The sequence below is a fragment of the Heliconius melpomene genome, chromosome 8 (genome assembly GCF_056956725.1).
Source record: "Heliconius melpomene rosina isolate 202511_hmr_F chromosome 8, ASM5695672v1, whole genome shotgun sequence".
Taxonomy (NCBI): Eukaryota; Metazoa; Arthropoda; class Insecta; order Lepidoptera; family Nymphalidae; genus Heliconius; species Heliconius melpomene.
The window spans coordinates 5891291-5919168 of record NC_140396.1 but is presented as its reverse complement, the minus strand read 5'-3'; the positions used below and the strand labels follow the sequence as shown (position 1 = coordinate 5919168).

General features: G+C 32.2%; 3 protein-coding genes across 5 annotated transcripts in view; 2 read left to right on the top strand and 1 right to left on the bottom strand.

The window, feature by feature from the left end:
* LOC146536859 (putative Rho GTPase-activating protein CG5521) overlaps positions 1 to 20275 on the bottom strand; it is a 32678-nt gene extending 12403 nt beyond the window's left edge. The window contains exons 1-23 of one of the 3 annotated variants that reach the window (XM_085189444.1): positions 19983 to 20275; positions 19574 to 19684; positions 19024 to 19041; positions 17955 to 18126; positions 17301 to 17869; positions 16834 to 17130; positions 16179 to 16363; positions 15211 to 15363; positions 14847 to 15022; positions 14403 to 14485; positions 14045 to 14196; positions 13677 to 13854; positions 13089 to 13214; positions 9246 to 9344; positions 8692 to 8793; positions 8150 to 8400; positions 5122 to 5225; positions 4555 to 4691; positions 4037 to 4191; positions 3658 to 3783; positions 3167 to 3334; positions 2454 to 2550; positions 1828 to 2012 (exon numbers count right to left, since the gene is read on the bottom strand). In XM_085189444.1, the coding sequence (XP_085045570.1) occupies positions 1828 to 2012; positions 2454 to 2550; positions 3167 to 3334; positions 3658 to 3783; positions 4037 to 4191; positions 4555 to 4691; positions 5122 to 5225; positions 8150 to 8400; positions 8692 to 8793; positions 9246 to 9344; positions 13089 to 13214; positions 13677 to 13854; positions 14045 to 14196; positions 14403 to 14485; positions 14847 to 15022; positions 15211 to 15363; positions 16179 to 16363; positions 16834 to 17130; positions 17301 to 17869; positions 17955 to 18126; positions 19024 to 19041; positions 19574 to 19684; positions 19983 to 20088 (3750 nt within the window). In that variant the 5' untranslated portion in view covers positions 20089 to 20275. The remainder of the gene's footprint in view (positions 1 to 1827; positions 2013 to 2453; positions 2551 to 3166; positions 3335 to 3657; positions 3784 to 4036; positions 4192 to 4554; positions 4692 to 5121; positions 5226 to 8149; positions 8401 to 8691; positions 8794 to 9245; positions 9345 to 13088; positions 13215 to 13676; positions 13855 to 14044; positions 14197 to 14402; positions 14486 to 14846; positions 15023 to 15210; positions 15364 to 16178; positions 16364 to 16833; positions 17131 to 17300; positions 17870 to 17954; positions 18127 to 19023; positions 19042 to 19573; positions 19685 to 19982) is intronic. The other 2 variants (XM_085189445.1, XM_085189446.1) reach the window with 2 other exon arrangements.
* Positions 235 to 1579, top strand: LOC146536860 (endocuticle structural glycoprotein SgAbd-5-like). Its single transcript, XM_085189462.1, has 3 exons — positions 235 to 367; positions 880 to 995; positions 1121 to 1579. Exons 1-3 carry the CDS (start codon positions 356 to 358, stop codon positions 1311 to 1313), a joined length of 321 nt encoding a protein of 106 aa, XP_085045588.1. The 5' UTR covers positions 235 to 355; the 3' UTR covers positions 1314 to 1579.
* A 3139-nt stretch (positions 20276 to 23414) lies between the features above and the next one.
* LOC146536858 (uncharacterized) lies at positions 23415 to 26049 on the top strand. The gene is made up of 3 exons (XM_085189556.1): positions 23415 to 23729; positions 24601 to 24697; positions 25366 to 26049. The coding sequence occupies exons 1-3, from the start codon at positions 23598 to 23600 to the stop codon at positions 25734 to 25736; spliced, it is 600 nt and encodes a 199-aa protein (XP_085045682.1). The 5' UTR covers positions 23415 to 23597; the 3' UTR covers positions 25737 to 26049.
* Positions 26050 to 27878: the final 1829 nt, after the last annotated feature.

Below are 27878 nucleotides of genomic sequence, written 5' to 3'. Positions count from 1 at the left end.
ACCAAAAACGAGTGCCAAAAATATTATTACTACTATACTATTAAAAACACACATGGTTAACAATTCCGGAACAGAAAGAGAAAATATGCCAAGGCTTTTCGTACATTCGTCCTAATAGACAATGGTCTTACGCAAAAAGTACGAAAGTACTATGATTCGTCGATTGACATTTTTTCATATATTCTTTCTCATTAGCACTGTGTTACGTAGGACTAGCAGCGGAGATGAGTGTTTTGTCATCAATTAGAGTTTGCATTTAAAACGCCACCGCTTCCCTCGATCCGTACAGTTCAACGGCTGATTTCAGCGAAAACACCACTTTCACCTACATTCAAAATCAACTTGTCTTACCAACATGCAAAAATTCGTAAGTAGTATTTTCATGAATTCAATTTAAATTCTTCTAAAAAAAAATCTTTTTTCAATAATAATAATAATATATGTAAAATGCTAACGGCATTGGCAACCATACTTTTTAACATGCTGATATAATTGAAATGAAAGTTTCAGTTTTCGTAGTTTATTTTTACTTCTTCATGAAAACTGTCTAAATTTTGATTTTTATTTTAAACTAGCGACCCGCTTGATCTACATAATTATTTACTTACCAATCTGAATAACTTTTGTATTCTGATAACATTATCATTTTAAAAATTATTTATAGCAATTTGGAGAACTAAATATTTTATATTAATATAGCTTTTTTATTTATGAACCGATTTCAATAATCAAACAAACACTAAATGTTATTCAAAATACAATAGTTTAAGCTGCATTTAAATCCGTTAAGCCGTTTCTATTAAATTGATAGATGATTGATTAATATGATATCGGTTACAATTTTATTATATATATAGATTTAATTATTTTTTTTCATAGGTATTGTGTGCTTTCGCCATGGTGGCTCTCGCTGCAGCTGCTCCTCAAGATCCTAGCCAACCAGCTTACATCCTTAAACATGACTCTGACGTGAACCCAGAAGGTTACCACTTTGAGTAAGTATAAACAAAAAGAAATATATAGCAATATAACACAAATTAAAAACATAAAAAATAGTTAATATTTCAAAAAATCTCTTTTAATTCCACTACAAAACTAACGACAACTTAATTTCAACCAGCTTCGAAACTAGCGATGGCATCTCCCGCCAGGAACAAGGTTCCCTAAAGCAAATCTCTGAAGACCACAAAGCCATCGAAGTGCAAGGTAGCTACAAGTACACCGCTCCGGACGGCCTCATTTACACTGTTACTTATGTCGCGGACGAGCACGGCTTCCAACCCCAGGAACGTGTAGAACATCCTGGTCAATAGGCAAACTAGCTAATATTTCTTATTTTACTGTTTTTCTTTGTATTTTATATTGAAAATCGGTATTATAATTTAACTTTTTATAAGGGATACATATGTTTAAAAAATTATTCGTGTTTTCCAAAACATACAAAGACAGTTTAGTGGACTCGAATCTTTTTTTAAATGTGTGAAAAATTGTAAATATTACCTAGGATTCGTTTTTGTTAGCCATTTGAACACTTTTTGTATGTTTGTTTATGATTTTGAATATATTTTTTATTAATTAAGTTGTATTTTAACTTTTTACTGCCCAAAAAATTGTAATTGGAAGTTGTAAAATTATTGATCATTTGAACAGTTCGTTTTGCAGTTTCTTGCCGGCTCTTTTAATGTTTCGCGGTAACACTTTAGTATGGATAAAATAATTCACATAAAGATTTTCATTTCATACATTAAACTCGACTTCGATAGAATGATCACTTCCCAGCAATCTCTTGAAAATAAAGTCTCGATATTTAGACACCATGAATCTCACCTTAAATATAATAAGCAGCAACGTCTGTCCGTTCTCCTGTGCCTCCATGAGGCGTGCAGGCCCGCAGCGCACCGCGAACTCCGCTAAGCTCAGTAGAAGGGAACCCGCCAGCGGCTTCACTGATTCCCGATTACTGCTGTTCGATATTTGGGCGAGGCATGCGCAGATCCATTTTATTATTTTTTCTGTGTGACAGGTACAAAATAATTCAATTTAATCAATATCTCGCTCTGGTAATAAGACACCACTTAACAAGCAATGTCTCAAAAACGGTGAGTGGAGAACTGAGTGTTTCATTATTTATATAAAAAAAAAACATTTTAGCTTTTTCATAGCTTCTAGGATATTAGTTATGTTAAATAACTAACAGTAAAGACGAGAAACGGGGAGTGTCTTAACATTAGGTTGCCTTTGCCTACCTACTGAGTGCGGGATACAGCGTGAAGCTAATAAAAAAAGAATAATATAATAATCTGTACATACTATTAATATGCTCACAAATAGGATTATTCGTTAAAACTTTATTAATCAGAATATTTACATTTAAAACGGTAAAAAAGAAATAGAGTTACAAATAGGAAATGTATGTATTTTTTTAAGTGTGTACATTGTACAGTATAACATACCCGCTAACCCGGGATACAGTTCAACTATGCGGTCGGTATAGTCAGCCAATACTAGAACTGCATCGCTCACTACTTTGGCTATTGTTTTATTTTTCATCTGAAACAATAATAATTCGATTTTTAATTTAAAACGCAATACAATATAACATGTTATTATGGAAATGTCAATTAAAATTTTATTTAAAATAATAAAATATTATGAAAGAGTACATGAAACTGCAGTGCTTTCTAATGAATCGTTTTAACCGTATTTAGATTGCTTTTCACTCAATGTAGTAATATCTCAAAGGGTAAGGGAGTTATAGTTTTTCCTATATGAAAAAAAAATCGGCAAATGACGGTATCTTTATGAAGAATAAGACTCTCCATAAGCCTACTAGTTAGAGAATAATAAATAACTTCCTGATATAATTTGCGGGGTTGACTGACAGTACTTGAATGTAAACATTATGAGACTTCAAATTGTTAGACAGTACAAATAACTTTCACTTGAGCTCTCGACTTATATTTTTTAATAATATTTCCTAATAAAAAATATAAGTCAAGACTTCACACTTTGGCTTCACTTCACTACCCCCCGAACACAACAAAAACTCACAACACTAAAGTACAGCAGAGCGCGACGGTAAGTGTCATTTACATAAGACACAAACAGATCGAATATTACGCACACGACTGTACGTCCTTCATAGAGTATTAGTCTATGCTCTCACCATAAGCATATGCAGCAGGCAGGTGACGTATGCGGGCAGGCGCGCGCACACGGCGCGGGACGCCAACAAGTGCGCGCAGTGCGCCGTCAGCGCGCACGCGCCCGCGCACCGCGCCGCCGCCGCGCCCTCTCGCCGGCACACGCGCACCACTATGTTGAGGACGTGCTCCTGTTTACAATGGATGTATGTTTAATTTTGTTATAGGTATGTGGTACAACAGGTACTTTGTATGTTCGTATTGAGTAAGAACTCCCTTACGACAAGCAAAGTATAAAAATACTCATGATTATACCGTTGATTTGTTCATCACTTCACCGTTTACCACGTGGAAGCATATTTTCATCTATTAGGTTCTAATTTAAATTGTACAAAAGATTATGGGATACATTGTTAAAATCAAATCAAATCATGCTGTGCTTCATGCTGTGTCCCGCAAACAGCAGGAAAGGCAGAAAAAAAATATTATTTAGAACGTGACATTGACAACTTACCTTTAAATCTGGACAAGAAACAGTATTATACTGGTGCGGGTAGGGCTGTAGCATCGGAGCATTCATCATACCATCAGGCAGTGCCAAAAGAGATCCGAGAAACGTTACTGCGGCTGTACGCGGGCACTGAAAGAATTTACCTATATTATTAAACAATTTATGACCTTACAAAATGAACATACATATGAAAAATGTTCAAGAACCTCAACACATAGCTAACATCCAGTGTATATTAATTACGACAGTATTTATATTTATAAATAAATTTCAAGTAGTTATATACTAAACAACTAACAAATAACTCAATCAACCAAGACATCTGAAGAGACACGTAATAATTATTAATAATCTAATATTATATATCCATAACAATACAAACCGAAGGTCCCATATCAGATGAATTGAGTACAACAGTGGAGGCATGCACGAAGTCCAACAGTAATAGGGAATGCCCCTCCAACGCCAGCGACAAGTAGCGCGGCGCCGCGTGCTCGACCAGCACGTCCACTACTGATCTGTCCTCGCCCGTTAAGCCTGACATAGTGATTATATTCTTAGTAAATTATTATTGAATGCAGACTCACTTCCTCGGTTGTGAGTTCAAAATTTCTTTTATAAAGTTTTTGTTACATACGTTTATCTATAATATGTATAGACACTTACAGATTTGGTCGGTTTGTAGAAACACAACGAGAATTTTACATTATAAATGGCCCTCAAATTTTAAAATATTAAAAAATAAGACTAAACGTTGTGGCGAGTTGCGACAGAGTGTATTAGTTTCTCTTTATCCACCCATGCATGGAATTATGTGAAACTGATTTAAATCAAAAATAAAATTTGTCTTCTAAACTATGACGAATAAATATTATAAGTAATATAAAATATAATAAATACCATGATGTAACGCTCGTAGATATAAATGCAGGTGAGCGAGGTGCGGTCGTCCATTGCAAATGGAGGGCGCGCCCTGGCCCTGCGCCTGCGCCGTCGTCGACTCGCATAACAACCGGAGCGCTAGTAACTTGCCAGCTCTTACAAATAACGAAATTATATTTAAATTATATTATAATACACATCAAATATTACTATGATATAAATTACAATAATGTTTAAAAAATAAGATTAAATATATTTTTTTCATATTTTAAGGTGTCACTCACATGAAATTCGTTAGTATTAATATTTGGACATTATAGAATTTCAATCCTTTTGGTACAACAAATAATAAAGTGCAAGTAATATTAATTTCTTTGCTCTAGTACCAAGGCTAAAGCCCGACTTTGAGTTCCGGCACTCAACACGCAATGCCTCGAAAAATTCGGCGGAAAGTGGAGAACGGAAAGTCTTAACACTAAGGTCCCTCTGCTTACCCTGCTGTGTGCGGGATACAGAGTGAACCTGATAAAAAAAGTAATATTCAACATTCATAATAATAAAATGAAACAAATACAATAAAAATACCTATGCGACGACGGTAGGGCCTCAGCTTCAAGACACCACCCTGCCACCAGATTGAAAGGTACGTGGATTTCCGTGTTGCCATTGAGAGTTTGATTAGCACTTATCTGTTAAAATATTAAATCTAAATTGAAATTGGCAAATATAAAAATGTAATTTCTAGATAACAACTACAATATCCTCCAAACTACACTACCTTCGTCAATACAAAAAGTTAAAAATAAAAACAAATTCAGATATAGATAGAATAAAATCGCTGTTAAATATTTAGAACATCATAATCATTAAAAATATCCTGTTTAAAATGTAATTGTGAAATATTTTTATTTCTCGGTTTATTGTAGTGTTACGGTAAAACTAAAACGGTATACATTTTTATAACGAAATTAAGAAATTAAATGTATAAATAAAGAGTACGTTTTTAATCATTTCCACAATATAACTAAACATTTACTTTCCTTAATGTTGTTGTTAGAATCCGTTGATATTTCTGCGTTATCAAGATCGATGCGTAATAGCGTATCTAACAACGACTGAAGCATTTCTTCTTTAACATACAATAAAATAAAATTTTATATTTTCCACAAAATATATAAAAAAGATAAAAAACTGTGTAAAATAAAATAAATAACACTAAACAGACATTAAAATTAGCAATGACAAGTTAATATTGACACTCGTTTTAAAGTAAAAAAGGAACAGGTACCCTCATTAAGAAATTTTAAAAATATAGTAAACTACCTCTCTCTTTCGACGCCCTCGTAAGAGCCTTTTTTTTCCTGGTCCTCTTTCGCATTGGCAGTCTTTAAAGAGCTTTGTGTTACAGAACAGTTCGCACAACCTTAATAGAACCATACACGTAAACAACGCGAGGCACGACCTCTCGAAGTTATTTTTAAAAAATAACAAAAAGATTTAAAAACAAAACACGATCCAATAATTGAGATAAAGGATGAATAAAAGATATCTAATTTCAACATGTGTTGAAGAGAGCCAGATATCGTGTGATAAATCACTCGCTGCCATATTTGCGATAACAATTAACAAATGCCGTATGGAAGCATGTATGTTATTGCGTAGGTTTTTCACGGTAACGTTAAAATAATAGTATAGTAAATCTTGATATTGCTTCTAACGGGTATATAATAATATGAATTGGGTTATATCTAAATAGGTAAGTATATAAGTAAATAGGTAATTATAGTTCAATATTCACACACTTTTAACTTCAACTATTACACATAAGAAAAGATTCGATATTATGATATATTTTTTACTATACGAAATATTTTAGAATTTTTATATATTTTTTACTATAAAATATATTAGAATTTAAGTAGATTTTAATATATTAGATTTTAAGCAAAACAATTTATATCTATTGAAAATTATTTAAAAAACAAGTATTGGGCGCACTATTAAGTTATCACTGTTAGGATATAAATCACACTATTTAATTAAAATTTATGGCTTAAAGCGCATATTATGCAAATATCCGTGAAGTCAATGAAGTATGACCGATTGATTTTGTTGAAGGTTACTTTCTAAATAAACATTGGATTACACGTGCCTATAGGTAATATTACGTTTATTGTTTCTATACTAATTTTTAGTTAATATATAAATATTTTAGAGGCCGTCGTGGAGCAGCAGCACAAGGGTGTGACTGCAACGCGACGGTTGTGGGTTCGATCCCCACTCCACGAAGTGAAATATTTATTTACGTTTATATTACCATTTCTTCGAGGCAAATCGCGGCGTTGAATTCTGCCACTCAACACGCAATGCCCCCAAATTAGGCGGAAAGTGGAGGACGGAAGTGTTCTAACGGGAATGGAGTGTCTTCACATGTCAGACATTCAGGTCTCCAGGTTCCCTCTGCCTATTCTACTATGTGCGTGATACAGTGTGCAGCTAAAAAGGTACAATCTTGTTCATGGGATAGAATAATAAAAATAATGACTACTGTCGTTTGTCAAATAGATGATGATAAAATAGCTTACCAATTGACATTTTGACTAATAATTTATTTATTTATTTGATTTGGTTTGCTAGTGGCTATTACATTTTAATTAAGTAATATTACGAGCACAATGTAGAAAAAAATGCTGTGGTATTCTCAATAATCTGTATATTTATTTGTATGTACCTTAGGCACAGTACTATTACAATATTACATTTGTAGTACCTACCAATGACTACTCTACTTTCAATTGATTACACTGCAGAACAAAAAAAATCAGTGGCATTTATTTTATTAATGGTTTTTAAAAACACTTATATTAGACATACAAAATATAAATGCATATAAAGAAGTAAATGCACTTCTTTTTATTCCTATGGTAAACGAAACACAAGAAATCAATGAAAAATATTAAACTATCTTGCTAAAGATATATAAATAAGATTATCCATTACTCCCTTTTGTTATGTTATCACGTATTTCTTTTTATTTTGCTTTATTGTATAAAACAAACACGGACGTTGGTGGTCCGTGCCCTTTTCTGCTCTTTTCACTTTTTATTTTTGTTTGATTTAGACTTTTTAAAAAAAAATATTACAGTATTCTCCTTCACACAACTAAAGGATTGAAATTTTAATTTCTTATTATTAGCTCTATTCCGGTGGTTGCGTTAAATAACCAACACTTAGGTTGGAGACGAAGACGTAGGTAAAACCCATCATCAATGTGTGTTAGTCCATTATAAGTCATTACGTACTAAAAGGATTTCATTGATTATAACAACAACTTAAGGAAATGTCAAAAAACTGAAATGTCTTAAACATTACATAAACAAAATTAAAACAAATTGTCATTTAATTACGATTAGCTTAATTTATTGGGTCTTAAAAGTTTTAATAAGCGCTGACTACCAATCACCAGCTGTAATATAATATACTAAAAAAAATAATGATAAGCACACGCCGATCCCGCAGCCTATTAGCGTCTATGCATGCGGCGTCATATTATAGCGACAACTGTATTTTGTTTAATCTATTATTAAAGCAAATAAAAAAAAAATAAAGTAACCTTAATAAGCGTAGCGTTGAGATGCACGAGATAGTTGAAAAGATGGTGGTGCGCGTGCGGGTCCTTCAACGCATTGGGGTCGCCGAGCGCAGCCAGCATGCGGCGCCACAGCACGCACGCCACGTCTGGCAGCCAGCCGCGCGCAGCGCCGCCTAGCACCACGCCCACGCCGACCCCCGTCCCCGCGCCACCCACGCCCGCTGCGCTCACCGTGCCGTCTGTCTCTGACCATTCTAAAGGATGGTGGAATGCTTCATTCTTTTTTTAAATTGTTCTAACAGTTGAAGTAAGATCGACGAGTAGTAGCCGCCCTGAAGTTAGCTGTAGATGGCTGGGCACGCATTTAATTTTAGGATTTTCAAAATTTCAGAAAGCCTCGGGTTTTTGGACGACCATGACATTTTTTTATCATACTCAAAGTCCGACAGTTCGGACATGTAACATAGCATATAGCTATTTTAATTCAAGAGTTAAAATATTACTTTACTAGTTTTTATAATAATTTTATAATTAAATTATAATAAAACACAAATAAAACTTACCGACATTTCCGCCGTCGGAAGCCAGATCAATTTGTAAAGGGGAATCCTTGATAGAGCTGCTTTCAACACCGCTGGAGGGTGCCGGGGAAGGGGAACGTGATCCTATAAAAAATATTAATTATTGTTTGCCAAACATTCAGTGTATTTTATATTTATTTAGGATATTATATTGACTTTTTTTAAAAAATATGGACTTGAAATAAATTATTTACACAATTACGCAAACTAAATGTAACTTAACTTATGAAATATACATATAAGACAGTAGAAACTCGACTTTCCGGCTCTTAGTTGCACAGATTACTAAGCACGACTAATTATATGATCGTAAATAAGCGTATATAACGTGTATTGGAAATTATATCTATTAATTATTTAACAAACATTGATTTTCGTAGCTATTTATTTGTCGATTTTAATAAGCACATAGCTTTTTGTCCTGTATAACCACAAAACCAGCCTTTCTCCTTACATTCGATTATCGGAGTGCCCATAATAATTAGACCAGTTAATCGAGTTTTGTAGTGTATATTAATTTGTATAAAAATATTTACCACTAGCAGAGTCCCTCTCCTCTTGTTGTGATGATTGTCTCAGTGAATCGAGAGAGTACCATCGTCTTGGCTTGTTACTGGAAATTTCTTTGGTTTCTTCTGCAAATAAATAAATTATTAGTTTAAAATGAAACACTGTGATTATAATATTTTTTTGCAATTTTAATAAAGATGCGCGTACTGATTTATAAAATATATATAACTCAATTAGTTTAAAAGTTACAATACTCTAAGAAATAGAACATATTCACGGTTAATTGTCTAATTTTAGATGAAACTTTCTAGTAGCTTATCCATCAGAATAATAAATTTTGGCAATAACATAAAATATGCTGAAGCATGTGAAATATATACAGGGTGGAAGAGGCAGCGCTTCTTTTATTGAAACTGCATATAGGGTAATATATTTGTGGTTAAAGAGTTTATTTATTTCTCAAAAGAAATTACATTTCACTTAAAGAGAAATACAGAGTTATCTTAAACAAATACATATTAAACAATGTGAGCGTCGGAATCAGCAAAACATGGTAAATAACAAAAAGAAAACAATATCAAATACTCAATTAACAAATGTAAGTGAAAGAGGGTACATTGAGATAATTTAAACATATTGACCATGACCGTTTACAATAAAGTTATGTTTACCCACATTTTAAGAAGTCACAATACAGGGTCGGATTCTACTTAATTTTTATAAGATGCTCCTTTAATTTAGTTTTAAAATTATACATTTTTTTTGATGTTTTTATATCTTGAGGTAATTTGTTGTAAATTTGTGCTCCTTCATAAATAATAGATTTTTTGCCATAATTGGTTCTGGTTTTTGGTAAGTATAAATTATTTGCACTTCTAAGTGGTCTCTTTCCTATTTGTTTATTGGTCAGAAAAGATAGCTCCGATTGTAAATTGTTTTGTAAAATTTTATGAATAAGAATACATGTGTTATATTGATATAGTTGACGAATATTTAAAATTTTAGTTTCATTATATATCTTATTTGTAGATGTTAATGGCTTGAAATGGAAAAGCAGTTTTATTATTTTATTTTGAATAATTTGCAAAGATTTGAAGTTAGTTTTAGCAGCGGCTCCCCATATTTCAACTAGATAAGTTAGATTTGACTGAACTAATGAGTAATATATTGTATAGCACACACTACGAGGCAGACAACGATAGATACCACGCAACGAACCAAGTAGGGAGGATAACTTAGATTTAATATTTTCTATATGCACCGTCCATGTCAGGTCACTGTCCAAGGTTAGACCTAAATATTTTTCTGTGCTAGTTTTCTTGATTTCTGTGTTATTTATAGAAAGTGGGGTAAAATTGTGTATTTTTTTATTTTTAGCTTTAAATATTATATAGTGAGTTTTTTGTATATTTATTGTTAAAAGATTACATTGGAACCATCGGCTTAATGCATTAAGATCTTGTTGGGCGTGTTTCGCAATATCCTTTAAGGAATGCCCAAAATAAAAAATACTCGTGTCATCTGCATAGAGTGTAAGTTCGCCATGAAGTGATAATTCACTGATATTATTTATATATACTAAAAATAACAGGGGCCCGAGTATTGATCCTTGGGGTACACCGAAAGTGATCATATGTGTCGAACTCTGATATTTATCAATTTTTACTATTTGTAGACGATTTGTTAAGTAAGATTCTATTAATTTATAAGCAGTACCGGTGATCCCTATTCCTCTAAGCTTCTTTAATAGAATGGGGTGACTTACAGTGTCGAAGGCCTTTTTCAAATCTATAAATATTCCTAAGCCTATATGTTTAGCATCTATATTTCTTTTAATTTTCGTCACTATGTCTATTGTTGCGCATAAAGTATTTGAATTCGTTTTAAAACCATACTGACATTTAAAAATAAACCCAATCTGGGATAAATACTTATCTAGTCGATTGTAAATAACTTTTTCAAATATTTTTGAAACAACAGGCAAAACAGAGATGGGCCTATAATTACCGGGGTCAGATTTTACACCAGACTTGTATATTGGAGTAACTTTTGCAATTTTCAAAGCATCCGGAAAAGTACCTTCATCTAGACATTTATTGATGCAGTCTGTCAATTCTCCAATAATGTATTCCTTCAAACACTTAACTACTTTTGTACTAATACCATCTATTCCAATGCCTACGTTTGAGTCTAAATTATCAATAATTCTAGATATTTCGCTTCTACTACAGTGTGTTAATGTTGACAAATTATTATTATATTTATGACTACTTACGGTAAAAACTGTACTATTATGAAATTTATTAGGAATCTGATTAGCCAAAACGGAACCAATGGTGGCAAAAAACTTATTAAAATATTCACATATTTTCGTACCATCAGTAATTAAGCCTGTACTAGTCATTAATTGTGGGGGCACACAGTTTGATTTTATTTTATTATTAGATAATGTATGAATAAGGTTCCATACTTTTTTAGGTTTATTTTTACATCTCGCAAAAGAGTCAACGTAAAAATTCCTTTTATATTTATTTATGTTAGTTGCCGTAACCGTCTTCTGTCTTGCATAATCTCTTTCTAAGTCAGAATTATTTGAATCCATTTTAAATTTGCGCCATGCTTCATTTCTTGATTCGATATCTGCTAAAATGTCTTTATTAATCCAATCGGCTTGTGGGAGATTTTGTATTTTAGATTTGATCACCTTATGTTTTTCTTTTATTTGGTTGATGGCTTTATGGAGATTAGTAAATGAATGAGAGTCCGAGTTGAAGGGGTAAATTTCAGCATTTTCTCGTAAAGCATCGTAATTAATAGCTTCGTACTGAATTCGTTTGGGTGGTTCAAGTGTATATTTTTTCATTGCAAGAAATATCTGCATGTGGTCTGAGATTGCAGAGTCAGTCAAAGCTAGATGGTAAGTTTTATCTTTAATATTCGTTATTATGTGATCTAAAATAGTATTACTAGAAGTTGTAGTACGAGTTGCAAATTCTTTGTCAATTTTATTCAATACAGTATATCCACATTCAGTCAGCATAGTTCTGTATCGTGTTACTTCTTTATTATTAGATAATAAGTTTAAATTAAAATCACCAAATACAATAGCTCTTTTTTTCTGATTAAGTTCCTCTTCAAGGTCATTTATGAATTGATTAGTATTCGTATCACCTGGTTTGTAGATTATTCCAATATCAAGATTAAGCTTTTTTACGTGAATCCATAAGTAGTTGTTACCGTTAGTATATTTTTCACTAGTGTAGTTGTGTTCCAGGTCGTTATGTACAAAAATAGATACTCCACCACCTCTTCCAGATGTTCTAAAATTGAAATAATGAGTGTAATGGGGTATCTGTATTCTGTTCGCCTCTTGTTCGGATTTTATCCAAGTTTCAGTTAATAAAATAAACTGTAGTTTTATGCTTATACATTTTATAATACATTTTAGTTCATCTAGTTTTCCTGGTTTGACTATACTTCGAATATTGGAGTAGAGAAAGTTTTGTGAGTATAAATTCTTTCAAACCCACATCTAAGAAATTAATCAAGGTACCTCAACAGTTTGGACGTAGGATTTTTTTTTCATTTCACGATTTTTATCCATACCTGTATTTCGTGTGACGCACACATACGTGTACGAAGTTGCCGCTTTGACAGGTAAGTGTGTGCGTACCTATGTTATACTTTACAAATGGCGTTTTATTTTAAAACGATAATTTTATTATTTATTTTGTTTGAAAAAATAACTTTTTCATTTTTGATAATTATTTTTTTTCCGAATTATATTAGACTTTTATAGAGTAGTTAAAACTGTGGTTCCATTTAAAGTGGTGCTGACAATTCCAACCTGTATATAAAAACAAACATACCAGTGGGTGGTTGTATCTGCGCGTGCGCATTCCTCGCTAGGTGCGGGTCGCTGCGACAGCGCGCAAGCGGCCGCCGCGCCGCCTCCTTGCGCGGGTGCGACTCGTGGCTCGTGCGGGGGGACTTGCCTAGTTTTAAAACCAATATGTTGAAACGATTTCAAAATGGAAGAGGTTTTTAATTTGGTAAATATATTGTTTTTTAATTTAGACTTTGTATTATTTTTTTTGTTAAAATAAGTTATTATTGTTATAAATTTAATAACCTTTTATTGGAAATTTATGGCTCTTCTCACTTTGAGATTAAATTTGAAAATTTAACTTCAGCTTTAAAATTTGAAAACGCTTAAATATAATCGCGTCATCGTGACGCAATGGCACAAAGTCTGACTGTAAACGCAGCGGTTGCAAGTTTGATTTCCCTTCTGAAAAAAATGGATCATTTTCATTCCCTTGCTTTAGTATCAAGACATAGCGCAGCATTGAATTCTTAGCTCAATAGGGCTTATCTCCTTAAAAATTGGGTGGTAACTGAGTACCCTGTTATGCGAGCGAATAGCGTCGAACTAAAAAAAATTAAAACAAACCAACCAGGTGTCCTAGAATCACTAGAGGGCAGCGTGGGGCGGCGGAGAGGCGCGGGGCGAGGTGCAGGTGCAGGGGCCGGGCGGCGGCCGCGGCCCCTGCCCTCCGGCGCCGTGTTCGTCTCCGACAGTTCCAGCGAGTATACGTGCCGTGCTAGCACACGTGTTAGCGTTTCCATTGTTTTCTGGGAAGTAATACTTATTTTGTTAACCATTGAGTGTTACATAAAAAATACAAATGTTGGTTAAACGTTCTGTTTTATTTGTATCATAATTTTATACTGCTAACTATCTATAGTTCATTTCTACTTATTAAGCATTAAATAAATTATAAAGATACTAAAATTAAGGGCAAAAAAAATGAGTATAACATACCGCCCATTCTTTAATCAGATCTTCCCAATGTGTGAGACGAGTTAGCAGCTCCATGAAGTTTTGCCACAGTTCCGGTTTTACGGCTACATTCAGATTAGCTTTAATCCACGTCACAATTAACGTTTGGAATAACGCTGGAGCCAGAAAACCACCTGCAATATGAAAGTAAATTTAGAAATATATACACCATTTTATTAATTTCGTATTGTTTCACGATGTATCTTGCGTCAGAATAGACAGAGGGAACCTAGTGTTACTGCACACTCCGTTTCCCAAAATTTCAAGACATACATGTTGAGGGGAGGAATTTTCTTGGTAAAATATTATTAAATTCATTAAATATTATGCTATAACTTACCTAATGTGTCTTGTTTTCTTTTGGGTGGTACTTTTGTCAGGACCAATGATGTTATTTGTAGTAACACCAATAATAATTGTTCCCTGAAATAAAATCCAATAAAAAGAAAATATTTATAAATTTAAGCATAATATATGAAAAATGTATGTAGTCATAGTTTTGATCATCACATTTCGTATTTTTATCTCACTAAATACTTGTGTATGTAAAAAAATATATTTTTTTTATTTCTTTATATTCAAGACATATTAAATAAAATGTTTTGTTATATAGTATGTATATAATTATAAATTAAAACTTAATAAGTAACTAAAAAAATACTAAGACACACCATTACTACTGCTTACGCACTTTGTGATATCACTCAAATAGACCGAATTGAGCATTGCATTCTCAAGGCAAAGGTATCAATTGTAAAATAAGTACTCCTATGGATGCACTCACCATGATGCTGCGTCCATGGCCACATGCATAACCATATACCGGTATATGTTGAGCACGCGCTTGCACGTGTCTGTCTGCTCGTCGAGGTGCGGGCCGAGCGCGCCCGGCGGCGCCACGGGGCTCGCGCCCGCCACGAACACGTTCGCCGCCTGCGTCATGAACACTTGCAGTACGTTCTGTGGACATGTGTGGTGTTACAGGTTTATTATATCGTTTATTTCAGTGGTTTTGAGAAATGTGTGACTGAAAACGCGAACAAAAAATTTCTTTAACAGTTCTTTATTCAATGCGTATATGAAAGCTATGTTATACCCATAGCTTATACACTTGCGTAATTAAATATATGAACAAATATAACATTTACCTGCATTCCAGCCCGGACCATAATGTTATCTCTTCCTATGGCGCCCAAATACGAATCATTGCGCAGTCGTCGAGGAGGCGCTAGCGGCTCACCGCCTTGATTTAGCTGTTGCTCATAGATACTCTCCATTAGGAATGGTGGAATTTCCGCCACCTACAAATATATCGAATTCAGATTTAATTTTTAAGTATTCTTTATTCAAATAGACTAATTAAGACTAAAAATAACTTTTATAAAATAATAAATTTTATAAAATATACAAATTCTTGTGTAACTAGCCCTTGGTTACGTGTGTACTGTAATCAACTTGCAATTAAATAACCAAGAATAATTATTTTGGGGAAACATTTTGTATATTGTGACACATTTTGCATATGACGTATATAAGATTTTTAAATTCAATAAGTATCAATAATTTATGTTTAATACTGATGATCTTATATAATTATATTAATGTATGTATAATAAAGTTGTAATTCCATATTTATTTATGCAAATAAAATGTAAATATTACTTGACCACAGTCATCATTTTGAATTAATATAAAATAAAGATGAAATAATTACATTACACTATTTGTAATATATTGAAGGGTTCTTGAATATACTGAAGAGTAATCTTGTATTATAAAGTTATAATTACCGTTGTGATATAGTGATAAATAAAATGGGCACATTATTTGGTTTTTTTTTAAATTATTAAGTTTTGATCTGCTGTTATTACGCGACAGCATCTGACTGTAAACCCGAAATTTGTGGGTTTGATTCCTACCCTAGTGTAATAATTATAATCATTTTCTTTTCCGCGCTCTGGTTACAAGGCTAAGTGCGTCATTGAAAATTGGGCGGAAAGTAAGGAATGGAGTGCATGCAATATATTAACATTAGGTTCCCTCTGCCTACCCTACTATAAAAAATAAACAAATTTCTCTAATCAAAATAAATGGTTTACATATAACAAATACATACATTCATCTGTATCCAATCCTTGTATAACGCAATGACGCGTCGTATGGCAGCCGCGTGCGAGAACGGCAGGAGGAAGGCTTGACGCAACACTTCTACGGTAAAATCCACGTGCTCCCGCGACCAGCAACAGAGCACATCGCGTACCACTTGTTCTGAACTCAGTTCTTCGTATATACCTGATCCTGCTGTGGAAATTGGGATTATATTTAATACATTGTATACTTAAGTTTATTGAGCGGCGTGCATTCAACTCGCAATGTCTCGTGGACGAATATTGAACGAAAGTGGGGAATTGATATCTTACTTAACAGTGGGTTAATTCTGCTCAATCTGCTGCGGGAAAACGCGTGAAGACGTTTGTTTTTATAGACGCAGTGGCGCAGTGGTAGCGTTTGAACGCAAATACCATGATTTTGAATTCGGTATAATTCCCGAATTCATAACTTGGGGAATAAATTATTTTTATTTCCCCATTCCAGTAAAGCAAACGCGACGTAGAATACCACTGAGAGCTGAGAGCGGCGTCCAAAAGAAATCCGTCCAAGTTTAGTAAAATATAAATTCAAATTATTTTTATTATAACAAGCATACAATAAAAGATAATGTTATTTATTATAAATATTTATAAATTTATCTCAACATCAACTAAAATTACCTGATTCCAAGCTAGGATGTGGTGTTATAGAAGCAGAGTCATGTGACGAAGCCCTACTAGAGTCTGATGGATGGCCCACTGTGAAAGAAGTTTCTTCCTCATGATGTAAGGACGTGGCTGGCGTAGGGGTTCCTGAGTGGGGCATTTGGGAACCTGTGCTGGTCATAGACGATGGCTGCCCGCCTTCACTACCACCAGGTTTTTTGAGAAAATGTGCGTAATTTGCCACCCACTTAATGAGTGTCACACGACATAATACATAGTCATCTTCTAATATGTTATGTTGCACTGGTAGCTCTGAAATAATCCATTATAACATTTTTTTATGCTCAATTCTTTACTCTAAATAAAAGCATAGTAAAATATAAAATAGTTTTATATATTTGTCTAAATATTTAGGAAATCAAAAGAAAAATAAAAAAATGACTTATTTTGATTGAATATGAAGCCATTAACTACACACATACCAAGATTAGGCTTATATAGAGAGTTCTTGTGATTGAATTGCGGACATATTATTGGTAAGTAGTATATTCTAAATTTTTCAAGTAGAAACGCGAAATTTCTCATAGCTTTGGTATGCGAGCGGTCCTTCCATTGTATTTTTGTAACTGACTTGGCCATTGCGTCAAGAAGTATGTCAAAAAAGTATTTTGTTTCATTTTCAAGCTTGTCATTTGTACTAGCCGGGAGTAATGGCAAGATATCAATACTTTGAACTGGATTCAATGCGTTAGTGTCGTGGAAAATAGAGGCTGACACATTTGCTAGTTTCCCCATAATGCCTGTAGGCATTTGTTCAACCACAACTTTTTTAGCATTGTCTGAAGCATTAAAGTTGGGATGTTGCATTATATCTTCCATTTTGAAATCTCCCAAGTCATTTGATAAATTTCCTTCATAACCTTTAGTTTTAAAAGGGGACCCAAGCGGTGGTATACATGAATCAGGTAATCCAGGTACTAGGGATGCAAACATTCTGTTTACTTCTGGTGGAGCATTGTCGCCAAGCGCTTGATACCATAGTAAAAAATACCTGAAATAATTAACATAAAATATAATAAAAATATGATAATAGTTATCAATTATTCTTATAAAGTTACATTAACATATAAAATTACCGGATGGCCTCCTCTCTCAGTTTTAAAGAGTTTCCACTGTGAAGTAGTTTTGAAAATATTCTTGTCAAAGAATGTAGCTGCCATCTTTTACCAATTAATTCTGGTAAAAGACATAATACTTTTTCCAAAAGAGACAGAGCCCCTTCTAGTTCTTCTCTGCCTGCCTTATGTACTAAAATATGAATTTATAAATATATGTAACTACAATACAAAATATTTGTTGCATTATTAGGTTAGAGGTTAGTCCAGATGTATATCATTAAGCATATGAATCTCACAAAAAAACTTTAGCCCTTATTTAAAGTATAATAATAATAAATAGACTCATGCAAAATACAAACTATAATAACATAATTATACCTCTATTTAAAAAAAAAAGTGGAATTACTTAAAAACTGCTAAAGATGCATATAGTGCAAAACCTTTAGCCTTTTTATTCTTGTCTTTTATGCCATCTGTTCAGTTAAGTTATCATTGTTATTATTTATTTTCAAGTAATACTTCACTATAGTGTGTTTTCTTCAACCTTCAATGTTTGGTTCATATATATCTACTATTGATAATGTCAATCCAATAAATGGTTAGTAATATTAAAGTAGTTTTTTTATGTAGTGTATGTTACAGTGGATAAAAATGTATAATATGAAATTTTAATGTTTTTCTATTATAATTAATTCTCAATTACATGTTAAACCTTAATGCCAATTAATGCCAATGTTATCTATAGTATATCAATTTAGAATTTGTAGCAGAATTATTCATAAATAAAACAATTTATTAACATTATATAACAAAAAATCTTGATTATTAGTAAACATTATAGTTATAGTTTATAGACTTTCTTAAATTCTACTTACAAATTTAAATGTTACAGTTTATAATTGAGAGCAATAAAAACATGAACCAATTTAACTTACAAAATTTACTAATTAAAGAATAACTTGGTTATAAATAGTTTTATTCATGAATAATGAATATGTGTGATATTTTTATATTGTTGACACCCCACTGCCCATATTATGTCATGTTATATGCTGCATTTTACATGATATTGCAACCCATAACTCACCTAGGTGAAACGGAAGTTCTGTATGGCAGAAACAGAAAAAGATACATAAGTCAAAGTGCCATCTAAATATGATACAAATAAGTTATTAAAATATTGGCTAACAATATATAACAAACTATGGTTGATCACCAACTACAAACAAATGCAAATACTAGTTTCTTTATTCATTATGGTAGTTTAAAGGTAATTCTGTAATATTCTACTACTCTAGTAATACTATAAAGTTTCAATAATTCTAAACTACATAACAAGAATAAATAACATAAATCAGTTTCTTATGAATATAATCATTACCATTGCTATTCAGTCATAAAATATACTAAGAGAAATAATAATTTGAGAAATATTTTCCTTTTTATTAGTGTAATGCAGTTTTATTACTTTAACAAAGTTTAAGTATGTTACAATCTATAGATCTATTTGTATATGTATATCAGATCTAGTAACTACCAAATCTATATACTTTAGTTAGATAACTATAAAAGGTTTTTCTATATTTTTATTATTGTACAATATCAATTACAGTAGCTTTAATAAAATATTCACATACCTCTTTGCCGTAGGTTATTTTCTGCTAATATAAAATTGTCATATAAAATAAAATATACATGACTAAAATTATTTTCAAAATAATTTTTGGCTTCATCTGCATCAAAATGATCTGAAACAGCAACAAATTGTTTAGTTCGTAAAAAATATAATGCCAGTTACAATATAAAAGAAACAAGTTTACAAATTTTCAGAATGCCTACTTGAAGATAATTATAAAACTATTATTACTTTGAAAGCAACAATACATCAAGAAGTAACTACAGTTATTCTGGACTAATTAGCATGTTGTACGCAATGTAGCGACAAATATTCGAAGAAATAACTCTCATACAAGGTATTTAAGTCTGTTTGAAGATGATAAATTAAATAAGATTGAAAATACTTTAAAGAAACGTATATTGGTATACCTAAAACGATTTTTAAATGTTTTAATCTCGTCGTAGAATCCTTCTTTGAATCTTGTATTTTGACTGTAGATTTCTTAACATCTTGATGAGATTTTTTTGTAAACATCTCGCCAACTTTGATGTCAATTTATAATATTGCAGTTTTCATCATTGTATAGGAAAAACTAATAATTTCACATTGTTTTTTCGTAAAGTTTTCTCTGCACATATCTTTCATCTGTGCGTTGAGTTTTCACTTCACAAAAGTCATTTAAAGTTGACAGCTTGACAAGTTGACGTAAGCCTAAAGTGCCACCGAGACGGTCGAACACAATGGGGATTGCCGTTTTTATGCTCACCAGTTGGTTATAACCATAGCTATAATTTAAGTTAGATATATGTATAAAACTAATAAATACATTAATTTAACTTAGCTTCACTCTGTATCCCTAGCGGAGGAGTCAGAGAGATGAGAATGAGAATACATTGAAATCTTATTATTAAAATTATTTGATTATAATAAACATTCACTATTTATTTATAATAAATAACTTTATGAACATAAAATCTATATAATAAAATAAACATATAATAAAATTGTAACTGATCGTTGTCTGACGTGTATCAATGTAATAGAACACAAAACAATGTTTTTTATCTGTGCGCTTGTGCAAGTTAATCTCAAAAACGGCTTAACTGAGTTAAATGCAGTTTTCACTATTGTATTTTGCAAAACTTCACCTTATATTTAGTGTTTATTTTATTTAAATCGGTTCATAAACAACTTAAAGTTATAATAAAAAAATATTGAATTGTTTGAAACTTTACTTTTTCTTTTTCTTTTTTTATTTACTTTTAAGGCCGTCGTGGCGTAGCAGCGCAAGGGTGTGACTGAAACGCGACGGTTGTGGGTTCGATCTCCACTCGAGGAAGTAAAATATTTACTTGCGTTTATATTTCCATTTCTTCGCTCTGGTGTCGAGGCAAACCGCGGCGTTGAGTTCTGCCACTCAACACGCAATGCCGAATGCAAATTTAGAATTCAGCAGAAAGTGGGAAACGGACTTAAACGGAGAGTCAAACTTAACACCCTGCTGTGTGCAGGATACAGCGTGAAGCTGATTTTATTTTTATGAAAAAAAAAAACGAAAATAATATGGACGGAACGGATGGACCCAGCTATAAGCAAAAACAGGGAAAACGCACAATATTTTTAATTATACCTAAGTATTGTTTTGATGTTTCCCCTGAGCAAGGATCGAACCCACAACCATCACGTATGCAACAAATATATGCTGTTTCACCACTTCGCTATGACTACAAGTTTCGCGGTACAATAATATAAATAAAAAGTTATTTAACTTTTTAATATTTATAAATACTCCAATGACCTTTAAAAGCATCGATAACAGTAGTAGAGTTGTAGGAGCATATCTTTTTTCTGAGTAGCAAATGAGCAAACGGAAACAAACGATAACTTTTGTCTATTTATATACTTAACTAGCGACCCCCTTGCGGCTTCGCCCGCTTTTACTACTGGATTATTCATATAATGTATGTTTGCAAAGCACTTAATATAATGTGAAAATTAATTAAACCCTAATGCAACCCGCATTTTCGTAGTTTCAATAAGGATTTTCCAATTGTTTTACACAGCAAGGATTTTTTAGTAGGTACCGTAATTTTAAATCTGTGCTACTAATCTTTTCAAGTACTTATTAAAATATATTTAAATGACTATTTTTAGATAGTTAAATGACTATTTTTAAACGGAAGAAATTATAAACAAAAGCCTACCTACTAATAACTACTACAAAAAATATATCGCGCTGAAATAATACATTCAACTCTAATTATCCAATACGTGCAAACGCATCTAAATCTTCGTTGCTATAAAGACAGGCGGGTTTTTTTTTTGCTTGTGGTTAATGCTGAAGAGGGTATTCTGTCCCTGATGAAAAGCAAGCACTACGTGGCTGCCTGTGAGGAAAATTAAATAGAATGCATCGGCCGGGAATTGAACCCGGGCTGCCCGTGTGGCAGGCGCGAGCATTCTACCACTGAACCACCGATAAGTGTAAGGCAGGCGGGCACGGCGGACGCATGGCGAGTGGCGAGCCGTTTCGCACCAAGGATTTTTTGATATTGTAACAACTTCTAAAGTACTTATTAAAATGAAAAACAGTAAAGACAATTTTGATCTACATTAAATGGCCAACGTAACTAATATACTTATTTATATGCTGAGAGTAAGGGATAAGTAAAACTTGAGTCGATACTGCTGAAGTGTCAACGACGTGATGTGTCAAGAATTAAATGCGTTTTTCTCTTAAACTATTCGCAATTTCGAAATTGTGTAAAAAGCAAATTTTATCTTCGTTTAACGTAGAAATTTAATAAAGTATTTTAAAGGATAAGGATTAATACTATTATGGAAAAATATCCCTCACAATAAAAAATATATTGAAATTATTATTTTTAGACAGAAATATGATCACTACACGTTATCCTTAAGAGATAAAAATATGCTCTCGCGGACTTTTTTGTAGATCTCATTGAGAGGAACAATACTCCAGTACATTTTTTTCATGTAGTACTTACCATTAAAGCAGCGCATGCGCGAAAGTGTCTCAACGGGTAGGACTTTATTCATATTTTTCGTATTTATGTTAATTTACATAATAATGTACAAATAATAAACTATATATAAACCTTCTACGAAAAATACCCGACCTAATGGTGAAAACCGCAATAAAATCCGTTGGGTGGTTTAGAAGAAGAAGAGTTAGAAACAACAGACAGACACGAAAAGCGACTTTGTTTTATAAGATATAGGATATAGTGATATGATAGTGAGTTTAGGTATATGCAGTGCTATAGCTTATCTTTCTATAGTACTGCACATACCTAAACTCACTGAGGTCTTCTAGAGACAATATGTAAAGCCAGATTTATTAACCAAATAGCGCAAATTGCTTTACCAGTGGCACTTCATATTTAGGTACCTACAATATACCTACCTATAAATAAATAAAAAAATCTAATAAATCAAAATTAAATCAGCTACACGCTGTATTCCGTACACAGCAGGGTATGGAGAGGGAACCTAGTGTTAAGATAAGACACTCCGTTCCCCTCTTTCTGCAGAATTCTGTAGGCATTGCTTGTTGAGTGGCAGAACTCAACGCCGCGCTTTGCCTCGACACCAGCGTGAAGAGTTGGAAATATAAATGTAAATAAATATTTCACTTCCTCGAGTGGGGATCTAACCCACAACCGTCGCGTTACAGTCACACCCTTGTGCCGCTGCGCCACTACGGCCTGAAAATAAATAATTGTTAATATATTTATGATAAAATTGGGATTTCCACAACTTGGATTCCGATCCTTTTTTATCACCGCAATTATCAGTTAGGTATTGTTTTGATTTGCGAACTCAAGTTCATTTCGTTTTGCTAGACGCGATCTCTAGTAACTTATAAACAGTTCGTCTAAACGCTCGTATTCGTATAAATATACTCAAATCATTTATTATTATTTATTTGTACCAAATATACGTATATGCAAATTACAGAGCATATTACTCTAAATTATTTATTTATATATAATATATATTTTACACAGACAGAATAAACAATGATGTTTTCTAATAGTATTATAGTAGTTATTGTAAATCTTATAGTGATTAAAAGTACCGCCTCAAAATACATTAAGGATTTAATTGGATTTCCTGAAATGGAAGAAAACCCCAAGCTAGTGAATAAACAGGTAAGAATGTTTTATTTTTATTTAGAGACTTCAGTAGATAGATGTTTATTTCATGTTTCGTATTAGAGTTTTTTGTGTAGTAAGAATAGGAAACGTTAAATATCCTTGACTTGTACGATACATTGTAAGAGGTCAAAGATACTAAAGAGTTTACCGAATTCAATAATATATTTGTTTAGGACAGCTTACGTATGTTTTAAAAATTATAGTTAGGTATATAATATTTTAGTATATTTTAGTATCTAAATGTAATATATATATTTTTGCAAGTTATTAAAGTACTTATAGTTTATTTATATTAGTTTTCCTTATACGATTCAGGGTTTGATGAAAATCCTTGTTTCCATTCGCTTATGATAACGAGCAGTAGGGGCTCAATAATAATTTCCTGATTTAGGTACATCTATCGTGTTGTAGATATGTATCTATTTATTTATATTTGCGTTGCAAGCTACAACTGCTGTATTTTTTAAAAATAAAAATCCACAAATTTAAAAGTATTGGATTGTTTTGAAACACTTGGCTATCTGCTTTTTACTTATTTTACAGACATTGTGATTTTCGTGTCTAGCCTCGGCATCCAACGCATACATATAAAAATAAAAAAAATATATAAAAATAAAAAATCTGTATTTTACATTTACAATTTTTATGTACTTTTTACGAAATATCTAAAATCTCTTAAAATTGTAATCTGTTATCTCATAATTGTTTTCAGACATCTCGCTAACAAAAAATGGTTCAAGAGAAAGAAGCAAAACCACGAATAAATTGAGTTTTGAATGTTGAGCACGAACTTTTACACCAACCTCTCTGTTACTACATTGTAAGCCTGAGAGTAATTATTTAATACAGAACGATAAATTTTCAGAATCGTACACCAGTGTTCATACCCTCCATGTGCCCGGAGAACGAATTGTTGTACCCAGGAGACCAAGATGATGATTGGATTTGTGATTGTCGACCAGGTACGCATTTTTATAGTATATCTTATTTATGATCATATCAGAATATATATTCTGTATATTCTGATATGTATGTATGTATGTGTATATAATATAATTAGTATATAATTTATAAGAGTAAGTAGTAAATTAGTATAATTATTTATAAGAGTTTCGGAGACTTGGTCAACAGAGAAGAAAAAGACATTAATTGGGCTCTTCTGCAGTGAAATAAAAATCACATTCTCTTTATTATTTTATATTTGTAGCTTATTAGTTTTAATTAATTTTATCGTAGATGGAATTGAAATCGTAATACTGAAAATGAAAAAAAATTAGTAATTAATTATATTTTTTAGTTTTTTTTCTCTAAGGAATATGTTTGTTATACATAGGTAATAGGTATGTTGATTATAGACTTTGATAGTAAAAATCTTTGATAGATATTTTTTTATATTACGAATATGAGTATTCTCTCTTTTAGTGTTGGCTTTAAATTTTTAATGAGAGAAGAGAGATTTTGTATGTATTGTGTCATAACTTAATATTTGTCTTTATTTAACAAGAGTAACCTGTTTTGCTTAAAAATAACAATTTAAGTAATTGACATGGCACTCAAGTATATTACGATATATTATTTTAAAAATAGTATTATTTTTTTAAAAATTAATAAAGGAAATCTTTTATTACAGGATATATATATCATCCAAACACAGACGCGTGCTGGTTAGCGTATCGTAAAGGTCCATGTCCACCTAAAGAATATCTGGTATTACGAAGTAATTCAGTCCAACCGACCTGCATAAAAAATCCATGTGTCGACGATATGAGGGTTTTGTGGCAAGGGAAATGTGAACCATTGGGCAGTTCCACCGCTTGTGGCTTGGATAACTTTCCAGTTAGAAGTTTATGGGTGAATGCAACTACGCTAAACATTGAATGTGTACCAGTCCATATCGATTACAGATTTAATGAAGAATCTGAAGTGCGACCAATCGTCAATTGCGGTTTAGGTTGTAAACGACATTTCCAAGGAACATGCACACCTGATATAGATTTTTAATATGTAACTTATTATTTAACTAATCTTTGAAGTAACAATAAATGAGAAATGTGAATCAATTACAAACGTAAAATAAAAGATGATTCTGAATAAAATTAAGGTTTGACTTTGAACTACCTATAAAAACAGTATCGCTTTCTAAAGAAAAATGTATATATATATTTATTTCAGTGACTTACGTACGTTGTATTATGTTGTATAAAAGCTATACCAACTACTATAGATGAAAGATGTATCTACTATAATAATAATAAATGATTGATTAATAAAAAAATCCATACAGTTCTTTAATAAGACGTTTTAATTTATATGTAGCTTATATATATTATATTTATTATAATTTGAAACGAATTAGTCATTCATTTCACCTCAACCCCAAGCGAGACTCGTGGTGTGGTTCAATTTATCTATGGCAACAGATAGCGTCCCATCCGTTACCATGGCAACTGTCGTCTGCATCACTTCAGAACGTGGTTTTGTTATTTACGGATTCTTTCGACAACTTAAATGTGTGGACAACCGTTAGCGTTCACCAAAAATTGTAAATACTTTTAAAAATTTATCTGTGACTCATACAATATATATATAAGTGAAAATAAGTTTGCTGTTTTTTATAGATATAACAAGGTGATATAATATAGTGTTATATTAGTCTTCGTTAAAATAAAAAATATAGGAAAAAGGGAAATACGGAGCATTTGTTGAAGATGCAGCAAAAAATCTAATGGGTAAGTAATAGTTTAAGCATTATCAAAAACTGTTATTTAACAAAACATTGCGAGTACTTAACTTATTTCAGACATAAAAAAAAACTTCTAATTTATTATGACAAGTAATATAAAATTTATTTGATCAATCTAAATATTGTATGTTAATAACCAAGACATTTAGGTCATGGCCCAGTCCAAATAATAAACGGTAATACAGGATGTTGGCAATTTGTTTCCTTTATAGGCACCGTAAGATTTACCTGGCAGCACTGGGGCTGACCAAAGGTCGATTAATTTCCATATAATCGCGACCGAGCTTTCCACTATCGCGATTGACCGCTGACCCACATTCGTTGACCATCGCTGATTAAAAGCCTTTAAAAGCTTAGCGACCTCTTGATAAACGGTAACAATAGCCTAAAACACAAATTGTGGACTGTCTCATTAAATTTAAAAGGCAAAGGCTTTGTTATGGCATAAAATATCTGCTACGCTAAACCCTGTTTATAAAAGTACAAGGAAAAACATTGAATCATAGAATCTTCTTTGAATTAATAGTTTTGTAGTTTTGTTATCTTCTCATGCTGTTCGTGATTTGCTTTCTAGGCAAAAGGAGGCTGGTGGTATATTATTATTTTCTCCATTTTCTGCATATTTTAAAGATAAAGCATTTATACTTAGGTTTATTATATCACTTAGTACGGCATGGTCTTACCCGTGTAAATTTGAATATGACATTATATATATGTATATTTTGAAACTGCAGTTCTTGATAATGGCATCTATAATGAAATTTTTAATAATAATTCTCTCTAGACCCTATATAATTTTTATATAAATATTCCGCACAAAGAGTACACATACATATATAAATACACATTAGATATAAATATAGGTATTAGATATCTTCGGTACTAGAAAATTTAATTTAGTACAAATTAATGTAAACGCATTTTATTCGATGCGCGTTTCAAAAGAACACACACGTCTTGAAACAAGCAAACAACTTGAGGATAAAGTAGGTCGATTAATGGCCTACTTTCTTTATAATTTAGTTTAAACTTTATCATAATTACTATTTATTTTTACACTTCAAACACGCCTTCTGTTGGTTGATAATTAAATCGATAACGTTAATTCATTTTTTAGCTGTTGTAATCACGACGCCAATGAACGCTACATTAAAGTAAATAATAAAAACAATGTATTATTAGAAATCAGAAGTGAAACATATTTAAAAAAACGTTACTAAAATACAAATCACCTGTTAATACATCAGAAGCGGATGGTAGTTGCAACTAATATTATCTCTGGTCTTTAAAAGTGAAGCGTGGAACAGTGCCTGGGACTTGCGACCACAGATGTAGGCTTAAGGGTACCCTTTCCGATATATCAACACTCGCCTTGCCTGCTCCAGGCCAGTATAATTATA